General features: G+C 41.5%; 1 protein-coding gene across 13 annotated transcripts in view; it reads right to left on the bottom strand.

The window, feature by feature from the left end:
- NCOA2 (nuclear receptor coactivator 2) overlaps nucleotides 1-23,968 on the bottom strand; it is a 358,377-nt gene that overhangs the window by 24,021 nt on the left and 310,388 nt on the right. For 11 of the 13 annotated variants that reach the window (XM_079902510.1, XM_079902511.1, XM_079902512.1 and 8 more), the window contains 8 exons: nucleotides 23,856-23,957; nucleotides 23,422-23,565; nucleotides 19,613-19,760; nucleotides 16,508-17,777; nucleotides 9,073-9,283; nucleotides 6,549-6,755; nucleotides 3,616-3,831; nucleotides 523-652 (listed from right to left, as the gene is read on the bottom strand). In XM_079902510.1, coding sequence (XP_079758636.1) covers nucleotides 523-652; nucleotides 3,616-3,831; nucleotides 6,549-6,755; nucleotides 9,073-9,283; nucleotides 16,508-17,777; nucleotides 19,613-19,760; nucleotides 23,422-23,565; nucleotides 23,856-23,957 — 2,428 coding nt within the window. The remainder of the gene's footprint in view (nucleotides 1-522; nucleotides 653-3,615; nucleotides 3,832-6,548; nucleotides 6,756-9,072; nucleotides 9,284-16,507; nucleotides 17,778-19,612; nucleotides 19,761-23,421; nucleotides 23,566-23,855; nucleotides 23,958-23,968) is intronic. The other 2 variants (XM_079902508.1, XM_079902507.1) reach the window with 2 other exon arrangements.

Genomic DNA, 23,968 nt, shown 5'->3' with positions numbered 1-23,968 from the left:
AAGTGGTAAAATATATGTAACATAAAACTAGACTATTCTCTGTTACCCTAAACATACTGTGTTGCTTCTGTGACCTCCAGGACTCTGATTATTCTGCTTTTGCCAGATGGACTGGCTTCCTGCCATCTCTGCCTCCTGACATGATACCTTTACTCAAGACTCTGAAGCTTTTTTCCCCAATCACCCCAATTGGATGATCCCTTGAAATATGTTTTGTTTCTCTTAGGGCATTTATAGTACATACTAGCTCATATTACAGTTATTAATTAGTCTACATATTTTATTTTCCAACTAAATTATAACTTCTTTAAAGGCATGTGCTAGGTCAAACTGATTTTTGGATCCCCCGCCCCCCCGAATCCCTGTACTCCCAGTCCAGTAAATGATATAGTTTGAATACATGAAAACTGGTCAGGCACCAACTGTTCAAAAGGACCAGACTAACTTCTGGCCTGGGTCTGAGATAACTCACGGCACTCATGAACTCTACTCTCCGGGACCTCCTGAGCGCTCAAGACTCACCTGTTCTGGCTGGCAAACGGTGCCTGTTCTATCGGCAGGATGCTCTCAGGCCAGGGGGCGGTCTGATTTGGAGGCGCTTGTTGTTGGCTATACTGAGGTCCCCCTATGTTCATCTCTAATTCAGATGGCCCTGAAATGGGAGAAGGAAACAATTCCAAAATCTTACAACTTGTATTAAGGAAAGTTATCCGTTTTGGTTATAGAATAGAAAGAGAAATATACAGTTTACAGAGAAAGACAGAAGCAATAATAATTAGGTGAAAATAATAAGAGAATTTTTGTTCTGAAATAGAAAAAAAGGCAAGAAATACCAAGGCTAATCACCCACTTTTTTTTTTTTTGCGCTACGTGAGCCTCTCACTGTTGTGGCCTCTCCCGTTGTGGAGCACAGGCCCCGGACGCACAGGCTCAGCGGCCATGGCTCACGGGCCCAGCCGCTCTGCGGCATGTGGGATCCTCCCCGACCGGGGCACGAACCCGTGTCCCCTGCATTGGCAGGCGGACTCTCACCCACTGCGCCACCAGGGGAGCCCTAATCACCCACTTTAAAGACTCTAGATCAGCATTTCCAAGCCCTTGGACTCAGGAGTCTTTATATTCTTAAAGTACAGCTTTTGTGTATGTGGGTTATATCTCACTGATATTTACTATATTGGAAATTAAAACTGGAAAAAGAAAAAATGATTATTAATTCATTTAAAAGTCATCACAATAAATCCACTATGTTAACGTAAACAAGATTTTTTTCTTCCAGTCGTGTTGAGATATAATTGACATACAGCACTGCAGAAGTTTCAGGTGTGCAGCACGACGATTTGACTTACATACATCATGAAATAATTATCACAGCAAGTTTAGTGAACATCCATTATTTCAAATAGATACAAAATTTTTTTTCCTTGTGATGAGAACTCTCCAGATCTGCTCTCTTAACAGCTTTCATATATAACACACAGCAGTGTTAGTTACATTGACCTTGTTGTAACGTTATGTACCTGGAACTTATAACTGGGAGTCAGTGCCTTTGGACCGCCCGCATCCAATTTCCCCTCTGCCCACCTCCCCTCTGCCCACCACAAATCTGATTTCTTTTTCTATGACGTTGTTTGTTTGCAACATAAACAAGATTTTTTTAGCCAACTCTACTGTACATCCATGACAGAATGAGAGTGAAGAAGGTACGTAATATCTTAGTATTATTATGAAAATAGTTTTGGCCTGGCAGACGCCCTAAAAGGGCATCGAGGTCCTGGACATACTTTTGAGAAGTGCTGGTCTGAGTGAAGGAGGAGCAGAAAGGTGGCCCAGACAACTCAGATGTGCTCTTTCTTAGAAGTTCTCTGTAGAGGATTAAAGCTAATGCATGATATGAGCTCTTTAATGATTTTATTATCACTATCTGTAGACCTGTTTTCCATTACAACAGATACTTTTCTGTTGAGTTCACGGCTTTTTCGAGCTTATTAAAAATCAGAGAAATTCAGCTACACAGTGAAGCTCACAGAGCCATATTTCAAGCTCAAAAGCCAGGTGCCATTCAGAGAAGAAACACTGAGGATAAATGAAATTTCTGGATATAAGGTATTTATTATGATTTGTAAATGAACGAATTAGCATTTTAAAAATTTCCCAGTTTATTTTTGAATGGAAATCTGGCCATTCTTAGTATTTTCACGTAAGCCTCAAATTATGTGAATTTATGTTTGGGAATCACACATTATTAATTTGAAGTACATTCTCTGTAGAAAGGCAACGTGAACGTCATCTCAGAAACAATAAGCCAAAATGCGCTGAGCAATTAACTAGAAAAGAAAACCGATGCTGTGGTAGGATGAGCGCTCTGCGTTATCGTGTCAAAACAATCCTGGTGGGCTTCCCTGGTGGCACAGTGGTTGAGAGTCCGCCTGCCGATGCAGGGGACACAGGTTCGTGCCCCGGTCCGGGAGGATCCCACATGCCGCGGAGCGGCTGGGCCCGTGAGCCATGGCCGCTGAGCCTGCGCGTCCGGAGCCTGTGCTCCGCAACGGGAGAGGCCACAACAGTGAGAGGCCTGCGTACCGCACAAAAAAAAAAAAAAAATTTAATTAAAAAAAAAAAAACCAAAAACCAAAAAAAAAACAATCTTGGCATTTTTCCATTAACGATTTAGCGCTTACTCATCGTGCACCATATCCAAGTATATGAAAAAGTACGTGAACGTCAACGTATCTGAATTATGCTAATGTACGAGGTAAGAGGAAGGTTAGTATGTCAATGATTAAGAAAATCTTGAGTTGCATTACTTTTTAAAAAAAATAATGGTTTTATTGAGATATAATTCACATACCATACAATTAGCCCGTGTAAAGTGTACAATTCCGTGGGTGTTAGTGTATCTGCAGAGTTGTAGAACCAGCACAATGATCAATTTTAGGATGTTGTCATTCCCCCCAAAAGAAACCCCATGACCCTTAGGAGTCACTCCCCATTCTCCCCATAGAGGCCCAGCCCTAGGAAACCACGAATCTACTTTCCTTCTCTACAGATTTGCCTCTTCTGGACATTTCATATAAATGGTATCACACAGTGTATCAGATCATTAATTTTAATAACATGTGAACTGTATCCAAATAGAATTCTAGTGATCCCTACATTTTGTGAGATGCTCTCTAAGAGCCTGCACTTTCAGTGAGGAACTGGGAGAGTCTGGTTTAATAGTCTAGGGTAGTGGCCCAGGGATCTGCATTTTAAGGTCCTGATGACCATGCAGAGTTAGGAACCACTGGTGCACCACTGAAATACTTCTTCAGAATATCATCTGTGTAACATTTACAGTGTTACAGTGCAATTCACTCCCTGCAAAAGTTGAAATTAGATAATTTAACGAAAATAAAACATCATAAAGGTAGTGGGTTCTCTTAGGTAACCGGAAAACCTGCAATTCTATGATCCTATACAGAGTTCCAGCAAAATCCCACTTATGACAGCTTGACGTGGGGGGATGACCTAAACCGCAAATTAGCAGCATGTCTCGACAGGACTTATGGAGCTTGCTCCTCTCTTCTTCTAAGAAAGGATAAAAATGAAAAGCAAAGAGCACAGGAACTCCCTTACCGATATTCATGACCTGAGGCTGAAGCATCTGTCTTTGGCCAGGCTGGCTGTTGGGTCTCATGGGGATGCTGGCTGTTGGGTTCCGAATCATACCTCCTTGGATCGGCCGGTTCATGGCACTGGTGGTAGCAGCACAGGTGACTCTCACAGCAGAACTCTGAGGTGCCCATTCCCCAGATGGCAGGGTGGGCCGGGCAGCATTACTACCAATCATGCCTGCAGGCAAGCCAGAGAAAACGGAGATACAGTGACTGGAAACACAGTCAGCATGTATGAACACCAGACGATCTGACTCTGGTACGAGACGTCCATTCTCAATACACGGTTAGCCCAACAGCTCAGGCCCTCACCGGCACAGACACGGGCCCCTGGCTAAGAAATACGAGATGGCAATTACTACGAAGTTTTTCACAACACGGACTTGCCACTCTTTACAGTTCGGAAAAGCTGTTAAAATTGTTCCCATATGTACTTAGAAACAGGTGCTGTGGCATGTGGATAACCCCAACTTCCTTCCTCAGGAAGTGAATCACATTAGCTGATACACACGTCAATGCTTTACTTTCCAAAAGAGAGGTGAGGCTAAGAGGAACAAGGTAAAAACTGATAATCAATATTCGAATTAAAAACCCAAATCACAGAGAATATCCCATGAAGCCCCGGCCAGACTTTCAATCCCCAAATCCCTTTCTGAGCATTATTAATTTGTTAAGCTTCCAAGCTGACCAAAGCAGCCTCGGAAGCTGGGGGAATGACAGCATCTTTCCACTCCAGTTCTTTTTGGCCAAGGCAAGAGAGTGCCAACCACTTCAGTGGACCTGGACCACCACACTCCTGGCGATATAGGTCTAGGCTGCGTTGGGACAGATTTGTAAAAACCCTTGTATACATGAGATAGTAACAGCTATGTGACCACACACACCAGTGAGAAGAGCACAACACTGCTGGGCAGATCATGTGTTTGCTCTCTCTGGCCTGCCCCTCGAGATGCTGGCAATGGCCAGACACGGGCTAAGACTTGATATCCTAAAGGGGAACAACCCCAAGTGAGGACCCTTCATTCTGAAGTGTTTAATAATGGATGTGTAACAGTTCTGCTTTCAGAGACACGGCTTGCTTTCATTTACTTTTGTTATGATAAACAACTAAAAAATAGGGTATTATTTCAGAAATGGAGAGAACATGTATTGCGGATGGTTTTTCACTGGTGAAATGAGAATGTGCTACATTAGGATGGTTTAGAGTTAAGGGTAAATAGACTGAACAAGTTAGAACAATATGATGTTAATACATATTTTAAAAACCGTTTTAAGGCTAGGTTTGAATTATACAAAGATGTGGGAGAAAAGGCATTTTCTCTTTCAAAAACTCTATTATCAAAAAAAAAAACTCTATTATCTAATTAATATAACAAGATTATAGAAAGCAGGAGGGAAAATAATCCATAATTCGAAATATTAATGCAGTTGTAACCAGGGTAGTCTCCTTAAGGTTTTTTTCATTTTTCTTTTTGAAACAAAGCACAGGCATTGTATGATCTTCATAGCCTGGATGTCAGTCATCTCCAGGCTGCCCAGATTTGAATATAGGTATATCCCCCAATTCCTAAAGGTTCCTCCAAGAACCCAGATCTTCTCGTATTCCAGTAAGAAGAAGCCACCTTTCATAAATCATTGGCTCCTTTTCCCTTACAGAATTTTACATAAGTCAATATTTTACTTATATAAATCAATACTTTATTGTAAAAATAATGTAAAACTAATATGGCATTGTTTCTGCAAATAAATAAATTAGTGATGTAGTCAGTGCCTGGCACATATAGTAGGCACCTAATAAATACTTGCTGAATGAATAAACTATTTTAATACAACATTCTTCACATTTCCCATGAATTGCTTACCAGCAACAGAAAGTTAAAAAAGAAATCCATCTTTTCAACACTTAGATTGAACTCTTATTTTCTGTTAACTATCTAAATGGCAATGTGTATACAGAGGTTACAGACTAAGCTAAAAAAACACCAAGAATTAAAACCCAGGAATGTAAGTTCTTTTTATAATATCTGTTTCTTTCAATGCCTTTGTCTCCAGCGGTAAACTGTGAGCAGTTCTCCATCAGAAAACTTAGCATCCTAAGGGTACAGGATACCACAGGGTACAGATACCATAGGGTACAGGACGTGGTGGTAATAGCAATCAATGCTGCAGCAGCGGTTCCTAGCCTGAACTGGGTGGAGGTTTGGAAGTACGGTTGCTGCTATGACGGTGACTACCACTTAGGAATATGCATGGGCAACTTGGCAGACACCTTAAGTTACAGCAGGTCAAGGGCCAAACCAGATCACAGGCAACTTCACAGATCTTTAAAAATGGAGCCCCTGGATCAGCTACTCTTAGGCCAGGCATACTACTATGTAAAGTTCGTTCTTTTTTTTTTTTTTTAAGTTCGTTATTTTTAATTAATGTTTTTTTTTGGAATGAGAATTGCTATCGTTGCGAGTATAAAAGGTTGGTTGAATTTTAAACCTTCATTCTGAAATTCGTCCAACATAAGTCATCAACTAACAGGAAATTCTGGGGTTATCAGCAGATTATCACGACAAGCTAGCAACCACCAAATTATTTTACACATATCACTACAATGTCTGGAATAGTAACTGGAGTAGAAGTGAAATAAGCCTATGCCATAGGATTAATGATTAGAACCCTTGTAAAAACAATGATCACAGAACAAAAGGGTCAGCTTACTTGAATGCCTTCCGATGTTTCATGTACCATGCTCGCAGTGAAAATTTGCAGAATTTAGTTACATTCAAATGTTAGTTTCTAGCATAAAAAATTTCACTTGAAAAATTTTACTAGTTTGATGTGGATGAATACATCATTAAGTTAAATAACCCACCGATAAAGTTAACAGCACATTTGAGCCCTTACCTGTGCTACTGTTCCCTAAATTTCCTTGGTTTCCTATCATCCCTTGATTACCCATCATTCCTGGCTGAGGTATCACTGAGTAGGGACTATTGTTTCTGATTGGTGGGAAAGGTCCAGCACCAGTTGGGCTTTGCAATGTGATGTCAAGTGGTAAATTCTGGTTTGGCAATAACCTGCCCAGTTGCCCTGGTCGTGGGTTATTAAAAGCTAAGGAGAAAACAAATGAAAATTTAAGGTTAATATAGGATAATGGAATATAGCAACAGAAGTCGTGTTCAGGGAAAATGTCGTTTGTAAAATAACAAAGATATGCATGTCAGGGACCAACTGCCTACAGAAAAGACAAATTCACAGACAAAAAAAACATGTGGCGCGAAAACATAGACTTGCAATCTAATCAACAAGTCTCTAATTTAATTCCTGACAACCTTTCAAAACAAAAAAAAGTAAAAGGAAAAAAAAGAACATGTCTATTATTTACCATATATTTTTCACCCCAATATTAACTTCTAATATTCAACTGTATTTGTTAAGGAAACTACTAATATTTTTTTTCATATATTATTTGAATTTAGCAATATTGCTTTGTCACAGCTGTGAAGCCATAAACATCTCCTGCATATAGCACCAAACCCAGATACGTGTGGTTTGGACATGAGACTATCATTTTTTAATTGGACTTTCCTAGGAATAGAATTAGGTTAAAAATGTCTACTCTCATTGGAAGTTAAAATCTTTAAATGTGTGAACTCTGGTACCTGAAGTTAGTATTGAAGCTTTAGGGCCCTGTTAAGTCTTCTAAATATAGCTTCTTTAAATTCCAGATACATTTATATTTGAAAGGATTCTTATGGTTAGTTCACAAGAGTTTATTGTGCAGTAAGTACTATACCAGTGCACTATACTATCACACAGACAACCAGTGATTTGATAACAATGTTTCTACAAGAACAAAGATATTATAAATTACAATTCATAGAGCTAATATATTAAATAATATCAAGGACTTTATTTTCTCTGAATTATATAAACACAGTATGAAATAGAACATTTAAAACACGTTAACGTTCTTAACAATCAATAACAGAAATAAAATATTTAGAAGAATTAGGGTTTAAATGAAAATGATGTACATGCTTAAGCTGACTTCCTCAGGTTTAGGTATCTGGTTACCATTCAGTAGTCTGAATACCATCAGGAGGTACAGATAGAGGAGAAACCACGAGTTTTCATGCAGTCCTCTATTAACTCCGCTGGGTCATGAGCGTAAACCAGCTACTGTGTTTCTTACTCACTTCTCAACTCTCTGACTTTGTGATCTCTCATAGGCCATAAGCAACCCTCCATTCCCTAAGAAGTAGGCACGTTTGACAGATAACAAGCAAAAACTCTGTGTTGTTTTACCCTTTTCAGAATGATCATGAATCACTTTGAGAAAAGATCTATTAATCAAGGATATTTTGTGATTTGGTTGATGGTTGCCATTTCTGATTTGAGAACAGATGCTAAGCTTTGGGTCAAACTGTATCTGAAGAGGGACAAATCATTCTGTTCACCAATTTAACACTGAAGAGGTTCTCTGTCTTTCTACAGATCATGTCCCTAGCGCAGGAAAGATATTTTCTTCTGCTCAAAACTATCGGACAACTTTGGCTAACTATCAAGTTTGTAAACTTAAGTGTTCAAGGTGGAGAAAGACCTCATCTTAAACTTACAAAAATATAAAATAGGGAACTCCCTGGTGGTCCAGTGGTTAAGACTCTGAACTTCCACTGCAGGGGGCACAGGTTCGATCCCTGGCCGGGGAACTAAGATCCCGCATGCTGCACGGTGCGGCCAAAAAAAACCAAGAACAGGGAACTGAGATCCTGCAAGCCGCACAGTGCGGCCAAATAAATTAAAAAAATTAAAAAACTAAAAGTAAGCGATAAAAAATGTCACTTATAAAAGTCTAAGGTCTTCCAGCTGTATATCATACTAATTAAACTTAAGATGCACTTAGAAAACATTTATATGATAAATTTCCATGTAAAATGGATATTTATATGAGGATTCCTAAGAGACAGGACAAGATATTTTTCATGTGTGTAGCCCTTTCATGTATGAGTATTTTGATAAAAAATTTTTAGTAGGATATTATTCCTGAAAAGTCAGCATAACTTTCTAAGTTTCTGTCTTTTAAGTATTCAGCCATATATTAAGACACAGAAAATCTATTTTAAGCTCCATTTATGAAGGCAGTAACTGAAATGAAGGGAAGTATGACAATCACCCGAAGAACTTTATCAATGCAGGTCAGTCTCGCTCCGTGTTGATTATATTAACCACAAGCGCCTGCAAAAAGGCCATGTTTACTAGAATCCACCCTGAATACTGTTTTGAAGGGCTGGGACAGTAGGTGGTGCTATCTGACCATAAAAACCTTGAAGTGACTAAGCTGTTTGCGTCAGATTTTAATAACCCCTGTTTCTGATGGTGATAACATGGGAATTTCTTGGCATAACCATCAATATCTCATACTCACTGCTCTGTGAAATTCGCAATGCTGTTTTCTGGGCTCCAACAGGTGTAACAGGGCTGCTCTCGGCTGTGAGTTGCATGAGGTCATTGATGATGGCTTGCTTGTCAACTGATCCAGCAGGGGCGCCTGGCCTCGTGTCTGGGAAAAGCTGTGGTAATTGACTATTCTGCAAATCATCCAAAATCTCCTCCAAGTTGTCCAGCTCACTGCCAGGCTGCGGTTAACAAACAGAAGGGTTTATCCAGTCCCACGCGAAGAGTGGGCGCCACAGTCCCGGTTTGCAATTATAGACCTAACCGGTATAAGGCACCAGAGCCAAACAAGAGACGCAGACACATGCGAACCTCAGGCCTAACAGTTAACTGATCATCTTTAAAAAAAATTAAATCAACAAAGGACAAATAATTTAATCTCTTGCTCCTCAGTTTCCTCATCTGTGAAAAGAGAGATGCCTCAATTAGAAAGACAGCTCTCTTCTAGCACTGTGATTCACTGGCAATTTATAAATTCCCCTTTATTTTATGCGAATAATTCAATTAATTATGAGTATGTGTATTTCTAATTAACCATGGGTGTACTATGACTTACAGTCCAGGCCTAGGTTTTGTGGTTAACTCTCCTGACGAAATAACAACAACAAAAAACTGGTGGAAAATATGATCCAAATTTACATGAAATCAGTATTTAGTAAATGGTCATTTCCTTTTAGAACTTTGTTTTTCTTTCTTTCTTTCTTTCTTTTTTTTTTTAAGAGCAAGGAGTGAAACGCACGAGGAGCTTGAAGTAACCATGAACAGCTCAGCCCTGTCTTTTCCATTTGAGTGGTGTTTTTTTCCTGCTTACACTTTCAGTTTCGAATGACACTGGCTTTCTCAGTCACTCACCAGCTTTGGTGACAAATGCAGGGAAGCAGGATGAAAACACAGCAGCTATTAATTTGACTTTACAGAAGCCATAAAAATATTTCTTATAGCTTTCCCCTTTATTAAAATAATTTCCTTTCAACTACCAACATTAAAATAATAAGGTACATATCACCACTATTTCACACCTAGTGCTTTTCTTCCAAGAGAGCTCAACTGAATTTATATTCGTTTAAGTAGAACCTATCTGTGTGCCAAGTATTTAAAATCAGACCGTGCCAACCACATAAGAAAATGGCTAAGTTAACTCCCAGGATTACTTTCTAGTGAAGAGAGTGGTAAGAATGATTCTTCTGATGTGCAGGTGGAAAAACACAAGTTAGGCAACTTCCCCAAAGTCACTGGATGGATTTTGAATCCATGACCATGTGACTGACCCTTTTGTCTACACTGGCAATTCAAATGAAAGCATTTACATCTGACAGGAGGTATACTTAAAGCAGAATGGCTTACAGTTTTATTCTATACACTAGAAGCTGCATTTACTAAGGTTTTTGCAATTTATGGCAAATGTAAATCTATACAGGAAGTCTTTTTACTGGACATAATTTCTCAAGTTAGGAAGGATACAATGAAGTGACATTTTATTGGATTCTTTGTTCAGAGTCAACTAGCTTAGTGAGAACTTGGAGATCCATTTTCCAGGGAATTCCTAATGCACTGTTTGAGTAATTACAAGACCATTTTCTAGTTAGTTTAGTCACCCGTTTCTAACAAAAGAGGGAGGGATCAAACTTGGGAGAGCTACATCTTAGGTAAGGGTTAGGTTCCAAAGTTAGCATCCTAAAGTATAGACAGACACAGACAAAATGATCCTTAGGACGGCTCGGGAAGGAACCTTATTGTATGTCCCCTCCACCAAGGGCAACACAGCCAGTTTTCCCTCCAGAGTGAAAGCACATTACTGCTTCTCTGGCTGAGTCTGAAATGACGAAGTTTACGCGGGGGCCATTCCGCACTGAAAAAGCCTGTAGCTACGTTTCCACACTACTGGAGCTTCAAGGGAACCAAAACCCAGTTAAGTCTCTTGAACGGTGGGCAAAACTGCTCACGTGACCTAACCATTTAATAGCTATCTCTCCTTTTTTCTTCTTCTGAATGTGTATAGACAATTTTGGGTAAGTTAAACATGAGTAAAGTGACTCCGTTGGAAAGCTATCGTTATCATGTTTTGCTGAATACGTAAGATACAAACATCAGTGTAATAAGCACTTATCACCCTCTGAGGACAGTGCCTGGAACATAGCAATGGACACTCAGTCAACCCGATGAGTTCCCTCAACTACTTTAACCGGTAATTTAAAACATTTCCCAGAATCAACTCAATTTCTCATAGAAATTCCTATCATTTCTATAATTTCTCAGAAAAAAGCTTCATAAAGATGGATAGGGACACTTCCCTGGTGGTGCAGTGGTTAAGAATCCGCCTGCCAATGCAGGGGACACGGGTTCGAGCCCTGGTCCAGGAAGATCCCACATGCCGCGGAGCAACTAAGCCCGTGTGCCACAACTACTGAGCCTGTGCTCTAGAGCCCGCGAGCCACAACTACTGAAGCCCGTGCGCCTAGAGCTGGTGCTCCGCAACAAGAGAAGCCACTGCAATGAGAAGCCCGCGCACCGCAACGAAGAGTAGCCCCCGCTCGCCGCAACTAGAGAAAGCCTGCGCACAGCAACAAACACCCAGCGTGGCCAAAAATAAATAAATTTATTAAAAAAAAAAAAGATGGATAAATATCCTTATGGTTGTATCATGAAAATAGCTACAGAGGTATTAAGAGGTTCTAATAAACTGTGAAGTTTATTGCTATCCTAGGAAACCAGGTTTCCCTACTACAGTAATGCTGCCTTGCGTAGAGTATTTTAAAATTCATTGTTTGTGAACGGGTGAGAGGGTGGGCCGTAATAAGTAATAAGCTACTTTTTTTTTTTTTTTGCGCTACGTGGGCCTCTCACTGTTGTGGCCTCTCCCGCTGCAGAGCACAGGCTCTGGACGCGCAGGCTCAGCGGCCATGGCTCACGGGCCCAGCCGCTCCGCGGCATGTGGGATCCTCCCAGACCGGGGCACGAACCCGTGTCCCCTGCATCGGCAGGTGGACTCTCAACCACTGCGCCACCAGGGAAGCCCAATAAGCTACTTCTTGAGAAAGCTTTGCAGATGCCTTGAATGAGAGACGGCCCAAATAAATAGGTTCATATAAACGATAATAAAAATAAAGTATATTATTTTCCTCAATGGATGCTCTTGTATTTGCTCCCAATCACAGACATGTGTAAAAGAAAGCTTTTACAATATAGATTAATAGTCTGGGTCCAGACTCTCACCTTTCCTTTTTACCTTTATTCTTTTCACACAAATAAAATGATACTTTAAACCATCTTGAATAGAAAAATAACCATCATAGTTTCAAAGAGTTCTAATGATAGGATTCATGATTCTTCCTTTGTGATCTACTCTTGTGTAGAATATGATGAGTTTAAAATAAGTCTAAGGTTAATCTCTCTCTATATATACATAGCTATATAAAACAATATATTTGGACGGTTTAAACCTATTTATTGATTCTTTATTTCAAATAATTACATAATTTAAAATCCATGATTTTCCTTGATTTTTATTTTTAAAAAGCATATATTAAAACTGATTTTCTAATTTTAATCTTTACCATTTCTAAGAGCTGATCAAATTCAACTGTGTTTCAGTCTAGCTTTGACAAGTAACTAAAACACTTATTTGTCTTAAGAAAGTCATGCAGGGACTTCTTGGCGCTATATTCAGAAGGAACTGGTTCTTTGGAGACCCTTAACTATGGACACTATAGTATATGAATTCATTCAGCCTACCATCAGAAAAACGCATTATGAAAATTTCCCCACTAGAGGTAATATGGCTTTGCTTGTGTTTATTTCTTGTCAGTACTTGGAGTATGCATTTAAATTAATCTAACTGTCTCAACTTTACTTGAAATGTTCTTTTTCAAGGAGAACATCTCTACACCTTTGGCCGCCTAGGAATAAAATTTGACGACTACAGGCATTTTCTTCTGTAGTCATGTAAGTCCTGGAAGGGGTGCATTTGATCACATGAAGTTTCGGATCAAACATTTCTGCCCCCTAAGTAAGCTTTCATTCTCATCAAAAGTTCTTCTAGTTCCTATCTAGTTCCTTTCTCAGGCATGATTTCTTCACAAAACAAAAAGATTAATGCCTTCCTTGAAAACGCTTTGCCAAGATACTTCGAAGTTTTGCTTAGGCATCTCTTCGAATGCTCAAATTAGCCACATCAATTTGAAGAGTTGGTTTAAACTATTTCAGGCAGAAAATGAGTCAGAAAGATTTTTGTAAAAGTTCTACAAAATGAAAATTGGACTTGATTTCTGCATTTTTTTCTGGTTTTATGAATTTTTCATGTGTCAAATCAATTTGTTTTCTGAAGGAAATATAAAGAACACATGTATTTTAATACATGTGTTCTAATAAACTACAAAACAGTGTTTCAAAAATTTTTTTACAAACTGTTATTTCACCACATTTGCCTAACATAAAATTGCTTTAAAAAATGGCAACACAATTCTACCACAGTTGGAGGGAAATTTTCAGGACACTAAGAGTTTAAAATATGGTTTGCTTTTCTAATGGAGCCAAATAACAAGAAGAAATTCTTTATAGACTATTTCTAAACCCTCATCATAAGTGGCCCAGCAGCATTAAGAAAGAGCAAAAGAGTACCATTTAGTTAGTATCATTTACACATGCTCCATTGTGTAAACAAGTATATAACTTAAAAGTCAGTGAACATATCGGAAATTTTTCTGTCATTGTTTCCTGTTGGTTATGAAACACTGTAGAAACAAATGTTGTTTAAATACTCTACCAAGTGAAGAATGCTATTTTAGGTATAATGGCACCATCGAAGTACTTCCTGCCCTTAATAAGTTAGTGATAGGTTAAACACACACTCGGATAATGGCTCTTTTCTGAGTCAAAATAACAAGACAGTCAACTGTGCAATCCAGGCTCGCTAACAGTTTAACTTACTGAATAAAAATGTGTTGTGTTCCCCTGAAGTGAAAGAAAAACCTTTGATAAATTTGTACAGAAGTCAGTAGGAGATACAATCAACCTGTATTTGGGAAAAGTGAAGGAGTGTGGGAAGTGAAAGAATCCCTGTTTTTTCTTCTTCTTAAAGTCAGTCATTCTAACTTTGATCTAAATTTAGGTAATGCATACTTCCTGTGGTAACCTTTCTTTTCAAGCTGCAATGTTTTTGATGTTAAAATTGCTCTGAAGCACTATTTTTTTGGTAGAGTTTTAAAATGGGAATAGATGGAGGGTAAAACCAGGAACTGGGTTTCATTAAGAAAAAAATACTGTGTGTATGGGTGAGGGTGAGTGTGAGTGTGTGTGTGTGTGTGTGTGTGTGTGTGTGTGTGTCCACCCAAAATGACAGGTTTGTGCTGATAACATTCTGTGCTTTAAGTTCCCAAAGTAAGATAATGTTGATCAGAAAAAACATTCTTTTAAATACCAATTAGAAACCTGCAAGTGACTCAAGGACTTTAAAAAAACAAACAGAACTTCTTCTTTGTCAGTTTCTTGTATGAAGTTAGTGTAATCACATAGGTAAATACAGAAATGCCAAACAGCGCCCTCCTTCCCTGACCCTCTAAGTCCCTAGGGCCTCAGGCCTGGGATAGAAATAAATTCTGTTTATGGAGCAGGGGACCGGCCACTTAGCCACTAAGCCAAGGGGGACCTCATGAGTCACCATCTTGCCCTCTAGCATGTGTCAAGAGACCGGAGTGACAGTATCTCTGCCTGCCACTCTGAGCTGCCACTAGCTCTGCGTATTCTAATCTAGTAAACCTCAAAAGATTAAAACATCTACAGCTGTCAATATGCTTTCACACTACACTTTATCCAAGATATTGTTATTAACTTTCCCCTGAGCCCCCGGGTCCCCCCATGCAATGATCTTACAGCATCACAGAGTAGCTGGTGTAGAGAACTCAGGACTAACACCTAAGTTTAAGGATTCATCCTCACCAAAGGTGTTTACACAATTACGCTGTTTCCCTCACGAAGGGCACAAGGAATGGTAGCAGCTGTCCAGACATCAAAGTGAAAGACAGACAGGAAGCTGCGTGCTCAGGACCTGGAAGGAGGCCGGCTGTGCTTGGCCTCGGCACCCGCCCCCAGCCTGTGCTCTCCACCCCAGAGCTGCTGCTGGGTCAGCCTCCACCCGGGAGGTTCAAGGTGACGGCCAGCGGTGCTCCTCTCTCGTCTCCCCATGCACACCTTGTCCCTGAAGACAGCGACACCTAAAATGTCCACTTGTAAAACAAGTTTCAAGGCCATATCAGTGAACCATTTTCAGTAGAGAGGTCTGCGCAGCTTCTGCACTTCTTAACCCATCACGACTTACGGCGGCGCTCAGGGATGGCATGGTTCATGAAGTCCTGGATCTTTACCCCACCGGTCGTTGATTCCCCAGAAAACCCTTTATGCCAAGTCATTATTGTCAGCAATAAATCATTTTTTTTTTAAATAGGAAAATTTTAAACAGTTTGCATTTTCCCTCTGTGATGTCACTACCTCAGAGAGTCATCAAGAATGACTCTGAATATCACTTTAGCTATCCTTGATTTTCTCAGGAAATTAATTTTTCACGTAAGAACAACAGATAACGCAACCTATTATTTCAGTTTTGCACTTATATTTGATGGTTCCGCTCTACCAACATCAAGGCCAACTTTACCTCCCCTCTACTCTCCATTTCCCCTTAAATACTTTCTATGCCGATGGTCTACGAAATTCTTTAGCGTTAAGCAGAAGCCATGATTGAGAATAAAGAGAGGTAGAATGATCTTCACTGAGTCTGAGAACCAGTCAGACTCTGCTCTTAAAAAGGGAAAGGTGAGTAAAAAATAATTAAGTCTGTCCTGACAAAGCCCACTTTTGAGGAAATGATTATCTCCAATTTAGGTATGTTCTAATAACAGGGGTCAGCAAACCCCAGCTGGCCTGCGGGCTAAATCCTGCCCACCACCTGTTTTTGTATGGCCCATGCACTAAGAATGGACTTACATTTTCTAATAATTGAAAAAAAAAATCAAAAGAAGAAGAGGATCTTGTGACACGCAAAAATTGTATAAAATTCAAATATCAGTTTGACTGAAACACAGCTCGCTCGTTTGTTCCTGTGTAGTGTCTAGGGCTGTGTTTGCAAGCCAGGGGTGGAACTAAATAGCTGTGGCAGACAGTGTGTGGCCTGCAAAGCCTGAAATATCACCACTCGACCCTTTACAAGATAAAAGTCAGCTCTATAGCGACGTCACTCTTTGCTAGACAGAGTGTTTGGAACACGCGGCCTCAGTGAGAATTAACTCTGTTTCAAGGCAAGAACAAAGGAGAAGACTTATTTTTATCCAGTCACCCGAGGCCTCAGAAGGCCCCTGTGGAGAAATCCCTGATGGCTGTGGATCAGTACACTTGGGGGGACACATGACAAACCTTACCTGGTCACTGGGCTCAAAGCTCATCTCCTCCTTCTCAGTTTTCATAGTGATTAATTTCGTGTTACTGGCAGGGTCTGTCTTACTGTCCAGTCGCTCCAGTTTGGGGGTGATTTCTGGTAAACCGATATCTTTAGTATCATCCTTATCGAGCAGGTAGCGAAGCAGTGCATTCTCTTTCTTCTTGGGGCTCACTGGCTCCTGCTTAATAGTCACCTCGGACCCAGGAGCTGTGCTGCTGGCCTCCTGGTTCAGCTCTTTGCCCGTGGCTTCCGCTGTCAGCTTCGCCAAGTCCACGGGGGAACTGCTGTCCTGCAGGAGTCTGTGCAAAATCTTATGCTTCTCCTTGAGCGAGGTTCCGTGCGTCGACCCAGAGCCAGGCAAGCTGCCTGTGGAGTCCTTGTTGGTGTCCGACAGAGCGCCAGGCAAGGGCGAAGGCTCCATCTGGTCGGATTTAGTGGTTAGCAGCTGCAGGAGTTTGGTCTGCCCCTTGCCGTCATGCAGTCTGCCCTGCCCGTCAGGCCTCTCGCCGCTCCCGGCCTGGGGCAGGCCGGCCTCGCTGGCATCCTTCTGCTCCCCCGGGTGGCAGCTGCTCTCTGCTGGCCCGGCTGGACCTTCCGAGGGCTCCCCGTAAAGTCCGAAACAGTCTTTGGAGTCTAAGCTTCCCATCTTGCTGAGCGGGGGAGGATTCATATTCACCGGGGAGTTTTGCAAGTTGCCCATTTTGAGGTCCGGTGAAGCCAGCGAGGACCCCAGTGAGACTCCGTGCCCCTCGCTGAGGGCCTGCAGCGCGTTGAGGGAACTGTTGGTGTAGCTATGGCTATTTCCTGTGCTGCTGCAAACTCCCACGGGGGAATGCAAGCTTCCTGCGGGGGAAAACTGACTGGGGGGGATTCGAGGGCTTCCGGCCACCCCAGGGCTCATGCGATGCCTCGGTGAGAGCATGGAGCTGGGCTGTCCTGGATTCAGGCCCGGGCTGCTTTGTGAGGGGCTGTTCATTTTGAGTGCATAGTTACTACCCTGAGGAGTGGTTGCCTGCATGCTCGACACGTGGTTCATTCCCCCGGAACCACCAAACCTGCCCATGGGCATGCCCATTTGTTCCTTTGGGCCGTTCATGGGGAAATTTATATTGCTACTTAGGGTCATGTCCTGACCTGGGTTCCCACTGCACATGGCCTGATGGGCAGGGCTGCTAGAGCTAATTGGATTCAATGGCTTCCCCATCGCTTGTCCAGTCAGATCCGGATTCATTACACACACATTCTGCTCTCTGTAGGGTGAGGAAAGAAATATAAGATAAAGGGGAAGATACTGAGCAAGTTGTTAGTAATTTTCGAAAATGAGATCGCCTCATTTCTTTAAAAGAACGAACGACATGGAAGGAAAGGATAATACTTTGATGAAACAATCTGCAATTACGGGCAAGAATGAACACGCAGTGCTTTGGACCAAGAGGGGTGTTTTTCAGTCCACTCATTAAGACGTCTGTGGTTCTACAGAGGAAGTTGTGTTTAAATTTGACTACTACCATACTGAAAGCATAGTTGCTAGACAGGACATTAGCGGGCTTCCAATTACATAACATACCTTTCTCATTAAACGGTACGTTATCACGAATAACTGAGAGCTTGTACTGTCTGAAAGAAACGACCCAAACAAGTATAGCTGCCTTCAATTATCTGCCAGATTACGATTCCTAACAACAGACCCATCTGTGAGCCTGGAGCATGATGTGTGCTACTTGGCTCAAGATGAAGAGTAAACTAAGAGGGAAAAAAACTTGCCCCTAACTCTTCGAAACTTTGCAAGTTTTAGAGCCAATAAAGTTACCAAAACTGTTTAGAATTAGATTACCTGTCTAACAGATCCCCCGCCTGGGTCCCCCTGGAAGGCAAAGCAACAGCCTCTCAGCCACACGGAAGGAACTGCAGATCGTCCCGAGTCTGTGATCTCATTCCCCAACTCGCAGGCAACCCTACTCCGCTCCTGGTCTCAAAGCAGGTTTGCTGAGCTGGATGATTTTCCAAGCCCTATGAGCTTTAATTTACAGCTTGGCAGTCACTCGTGAGTTACCAAGCGTGTTCACAAATCCAAACAAAACAGGTTTCACAAATTGTCAAACACCAGCTTTCAGTCAGGGGGGTGAAATGTGGCACATCTGTAATCACTTTCAAATTGTTTCAGTTTGAGGTCGGATTTATTAACAGTTGGCAAACAGGGCTGCTTGATTTTTTTAATTCGCAATAAGAAAATAATTGAGAAATGTAACAAAAGAGAACTCCAGAGCAACTTTAGATATCTGCTGATAGCACCTCATAAAGTTTTACGTAGCACACACGTAAATATTTACATAACTTGAAATACAATCATTTTCCTAAATTTGTGCTCTGAAACTATATGGTTATGACGCTTACTTTAAAATCAACATTCAAGTTTCCTTACTTTTATTTTTTATGGAAATGTTCACTACCCTTCAATTTAAAGTCTAATGTCAAAAAGTTAATTTAAACCTGAGAATAATAATCTAAAGTATTCCTTCTAAGTATATGTATATTTGAAAGTTTTAGATTTAAACACACAGGAGCAGAAGTCATTCTATATTCCTGCCCTGCATGTATCACTGCTGGGAAATGATCAATTTTCTTCTCTGATGTAACAGGCAGTCAGTCATGTCAGAGCAAAGTGAGTGCTAGTCTATGTCCTTCCAGCTGGGTGTCAAGATTCACTAGTACTGGGAATTCCCTGGCAGTCCAGTGGTTAGGACTCTACGGTCTCACTGCCGAGGGCCCAGGTTCGATCCCTGGTTGGGGAACTAAGATCCCACAAGCCACGTGGCACGGCCTAAATAAAATAAAATAAAATAAAATTCACTAATATTAAGGCTAAAATTCAAAGTGTAGCCCTACTTTGAATTTCAGTATTGGGAGTTGTCTTTTAGCCAACAGTTAATGACAATTTAATTTTAACTTAATTTATATTTTACACGCCTGGGGTTGGTCAACAGAAATGTCTACCAAACCTGACAAGCTCTGGGATGACTTCCTGCTTTTGGAACCTTTCCTCCTGACTTGGGAAGGGCAGGTGGTGTCTCAGGACAAGGCTTACCTGTGCAGCATATGTAAAGATATCACAAGCTGAGGTTCGTTAGTAGTCTGAGAACGGATGAGCTTGCTCTTCGTTTGTGCAGCCACGAGAGTGCCGTCGGACAAGGAAAAACGATAGATCTGACTGAATGCCAATCCCTGTCTCAGCACTGCAGGCAAGCAAGGAAGCAGAACGCACGTTTAGAAACAAAATCAGAAGGTGAGGGCCGGACAAGACATAATGACAGTAATAAACTTCGTTAAGTGTATTATTTTCCTACCAGCAGGTTAAACAGAGTTGTAAGTAATATTTCATGACATTATACATTTTTAAAAGCACGTTTATCTTTCATTCAAAGTACCGATAAATTCAATATACTGTTTCTTTCCCCCCCCCGCAAATGAAGCTTGGACCCTTAAACTACGTTCTTTTAAAAATCTTCAGTATCATGGCAAAACAGAGTGTAAACAATTTATTAGCTCAAAACAAGCTTTACAATGATTTGTCTAAAATGTCAGGAAACAATTCAATGCATAAACATGATACCTCTACAGGGTACAATTTGCCTTTAATTTCTCTTCAAACTAATACAGTAGTAAACGTTACAGTAAAACTTATGCCATTGAATATATTCTCCGAATATTCATCTTGAAGTTACGTACTGTTTACTCCATTATCTCACACTACTACTCCCCAATTCTGTTTCTCGGTGTGTAAGAAGTATTATTTCTGTGGTCAGGATAACAGGAAGTAAAAGATAAACAATCACAGGAATCCTTTCAGAGAAAAAAAGGCTAAATAGAAAACTGAAATAATAAAAGTACAAATCTTAGTGACATGGAATTGGTTTAATGTCTGGATGAAGAGTCAGGCGTTTCCATTTTCAAGACTAGAGCAGAAAATATAACACTAGGTTAAAATAATTTTCCTTAAAGTTTCAGATTTATCTTTAAAACAACTGTATTTTAAAACTGTCAAATACTGCATATTAAAAAAGAACACTTCAATTCAGAAGACAAGGAGCCGTACAGTTTAGTTACCTTCGAAACCACTTTATCTAAACCACTGTAAGAAGACTACCATTTTCTACCACATAATCCTCAGCACAAACTTTGCGGGCTGACTAGTTAGTCCCAAAGCGGCCAAGCACATTCATCATTCCACAAAACTACCACGAGAGACAGAGAGAGAAAGAGAGAGAGAGAGAGAGAGACAGACAGACAGACAGTCAGACAGAGGTAGGTGCTGACACACAATGTGGATTCAGATTTTTTGGTAAAATTTCACTTTGAGCAATTTCCCTGACGAACACCCCTGCAGTTCCAGGTATTTAGGGACATGCAGTATTTAGGTATTACTTTCTGCCACCAACTGCTGCATGATTACTCTGAAGTGGCAGTACTGGAAAGGAATTACTGTACATACACGTACCTTGCTTTGTACACTAAGTATGCCACTAAAAGGTGGCATAAATACCATTTTTATAATAGGACCCATATTTCCGATGGCTTATAATTTCAGAATTTTATCTGACCTTGGCTGTGATCCCTCAGGATTTTCCATCTCCATTTGGTCTATAGCAAACACCTCTGCTGAGTAGATTCGTGTCAGCAAGCCCCTGAACGCATGCAGGAAGCTCCTCCACGTAAACAAAGCCTTCCAGCAAATTTTTATTCAATGCAAATGATTACCGTCAATCTGACCTATTTCACACATTTGGATGAAATGTATTTTATACACTGCGGAGTTTCCTTGCAGTGGGTCCCATCTGTTTAAACCTAGCACAGTGCCTAGTACATCTGGGTAAACCCTTTTCTAAGGAATCATGAAGCCACAGGATTAAATGTGGGACATTGCTACTCAGGGCCCAAGGACACTGAACACGGCTGCTGATGGAGATTTCATATTCTTTGCTACTATTCTTTTTATTTTAAACCAGATCTAGTGAAATGGCAGGTTACTTATTGATTTCTGTCAAATGTAGCATCTTTATTTCCTCTTACTCTTTCCCACTTACAGAAAAATGCTGGAAGACACAAACTGTTGGATTATGTGCCTATTTATTTCTAAGAAATAAGGATGAAGAAGATAAACAGGATGAATAAGATGAGGGAAAAATAAGGGAATGGAGAGAGAGGTCATTTACCATGACTTGTACTTTTTCATAATCAATCTTAAAAGCATAAAGTTTAAACATACAAACACTCTTGGTAAATGCCAAGGTCATGGATGCACGTTAAACGGAAGATGACCAACTAAAACTTGATTTTCAGTAATGAGTTACAAATTTTTTCTGCAAAAATGCAGACGATTTGCCAAACTGAGTTATAAGGCACAGGGCCCCTGTCCCTCACAGGCAGCGTGGCCCCCACAGAATCCAGGCCCATAACCAAGTGCCCCTGCCAGGACATGCAGGGTCCACGAGAGGAGAGTCAGAAGACCAGAAGGATAAAGTGTCTCCCTGGGCTTCCCTGGTGGCGCAGTGGTTGAGAGTCTGCCTGCCGATGCAGGGGACACGGGTTCGTGCCCTGGTCCAGGAAGATCCCACATGCCGCGGAGCAGCTGGGCCCGTGAGCCGTGGCCGCTGAGCCTGCGCGTCCGGAGCCTGTGCTCCGCAACGGGAGAGGCCACAACAGTGAGAGGCCCGCGTACCGGGAAAAAAAAAAAAAAGTGTCTCCCTCCCCCATGGAGTCCTGCTAAAGAAAAGAATTTTTTCTTTGTTCTCACCAACTTAACAAAAACCCAGAATGTACTTGAGAAAAAGTGATGCTGCAGAAAGAACCATGGGAGCAGCGCGGTGGTGAAGTGATGGCCAGGACGGGCCTCAGATCCAGCTCTGGAGCTGACATTTAAAAAAAAAAAAAAAAAAAAAAATTTATTTACTTATTTGGTTGCACTGGGTCTTAGTTGTGGCAGGTGGGCTGCTTAGTTGCGGCCCATGGGCTCCTTAGTTGCAGCACACGGGCTCCTTAGTTGTGGCATGCAAACTCTTAGTTGCGGCATGCATGTGGGATCTAGTTCCCTGACCAGGGATCGAACCCGGGCCCCCTGCATTGGGAGCGTAGAGTCTTAACCACTGTGCCACCAGGGAAGTCCCAGGAGCTGACACTTTCTAACCGAAGGCTTCCGAGGCCATGTCACCTGTGTCAGCTCCCCACTGACAGCACAAGAGTCAAACGCCCACTTCCTAGGTGGGCTGTGGCGATCAAGGGGCTCACAGAAAGAGGGGCAACACCAGGCAAAGGGCAGGTGCTCAAGGAGGGCTGAGTCTTGGGTTCAGTTCCAGGTGTCCTATTAACTAACTGTGCGACCTCAGACAAGTCACTTCATCTCTTTTGAGAAACATCTGGGCGGTCTTCAGTGGTCGTCATCTGGAAGGAGGGCTTGGCATCCCACTGGCGCCTCTAACAGGAATTCACCTGCTCCTGCAAATTTCCTTTCATTCTTATTTCCACAGTGTCCTTACGATTCAGATGGTATTTCTTTTGCTATTACAGGGGACCTCAGTACGTTGTTTTACACATCTAGAAGCCATAGCATCAGAGACAATGATCTCTTTCCCTTTCCTTTCATCTGTCTTTGTGAGATTATCATGCCCAGTTCGATTTCCTTCATCACACTCTTAGCCTTACAGGTTCTCCTATTCAATTTCCCTTCAGATGGAGACAATTCTGGGCAAGACGATGCCAAGTACGTATGAACCCAAAGAGTCACCAGATCCAGGTCCCCGGAGGTGGATTCAGGAATCACTGTTTCCAAGAGAGCTCTCATAAAAAAGCAGTAATTTAGCAAGATGAACTTCAAGAAAAGTACCGCGTAGAGACGGTTACCTTCATGGTGATGCCTCTTGGCATAAGACACAGACTCCCCTTCGTGCTGCGCGTGGAACTTCTGGATGCACCTCCTCACCAGGTCCTCCCAGCCCGGCTTCATGGCTGCCCGCATGGTGCTGGTGTCCAGGGACGTGATCTTGCCTAGTAAATAACAGCAAGCATTATACCTACACACTGATCTATTCTTTACAGAAATAAGTACATCTTAAAAAGGTAAAAATTTGTTTATTTGGAATAGGTAGCACAAGTGCACGGACCAAAAGGGTAGACAGTGAAAAGAAGTGTCCCCCACCCCGCCCCCGTCTCCAGCTCCTCCACGCTTCTGCCCCAGCAGCAGCCACTACTACCAGCTTCTTCATCATTTTCTAGACCCATTCCTTGCATTTACGAACATGGAGGTATTCTAGGATTTCTCTGGCAAGAGAATTTACCTTGGAGATCTTGGCGAGTAGTGAAACTTTCTGATGAGGGAAGAACTGGTCTCTCCTTCATGGGGACTCTTCTGGCCACACAAATCAGGCAGGACTGCAAATCTTCAATCACA

Source organism: Stenella coeruleoalba, assembly GCF_951394435.1.
Source record: "Stenella coeruleoalba genome assembly, chromosome: 17".
NCBI classification, from domain to species: Eukaryota; Metazoa; Chordata; class Mammalia; order Artiodactyla; family Delphinidae; genus Stenella; species Stenella coeruleoalba.
Note: the sequence above shows the minus strand (reverse complement) of the source record. Positions and strands in the feature narration are given on the sequence as shown.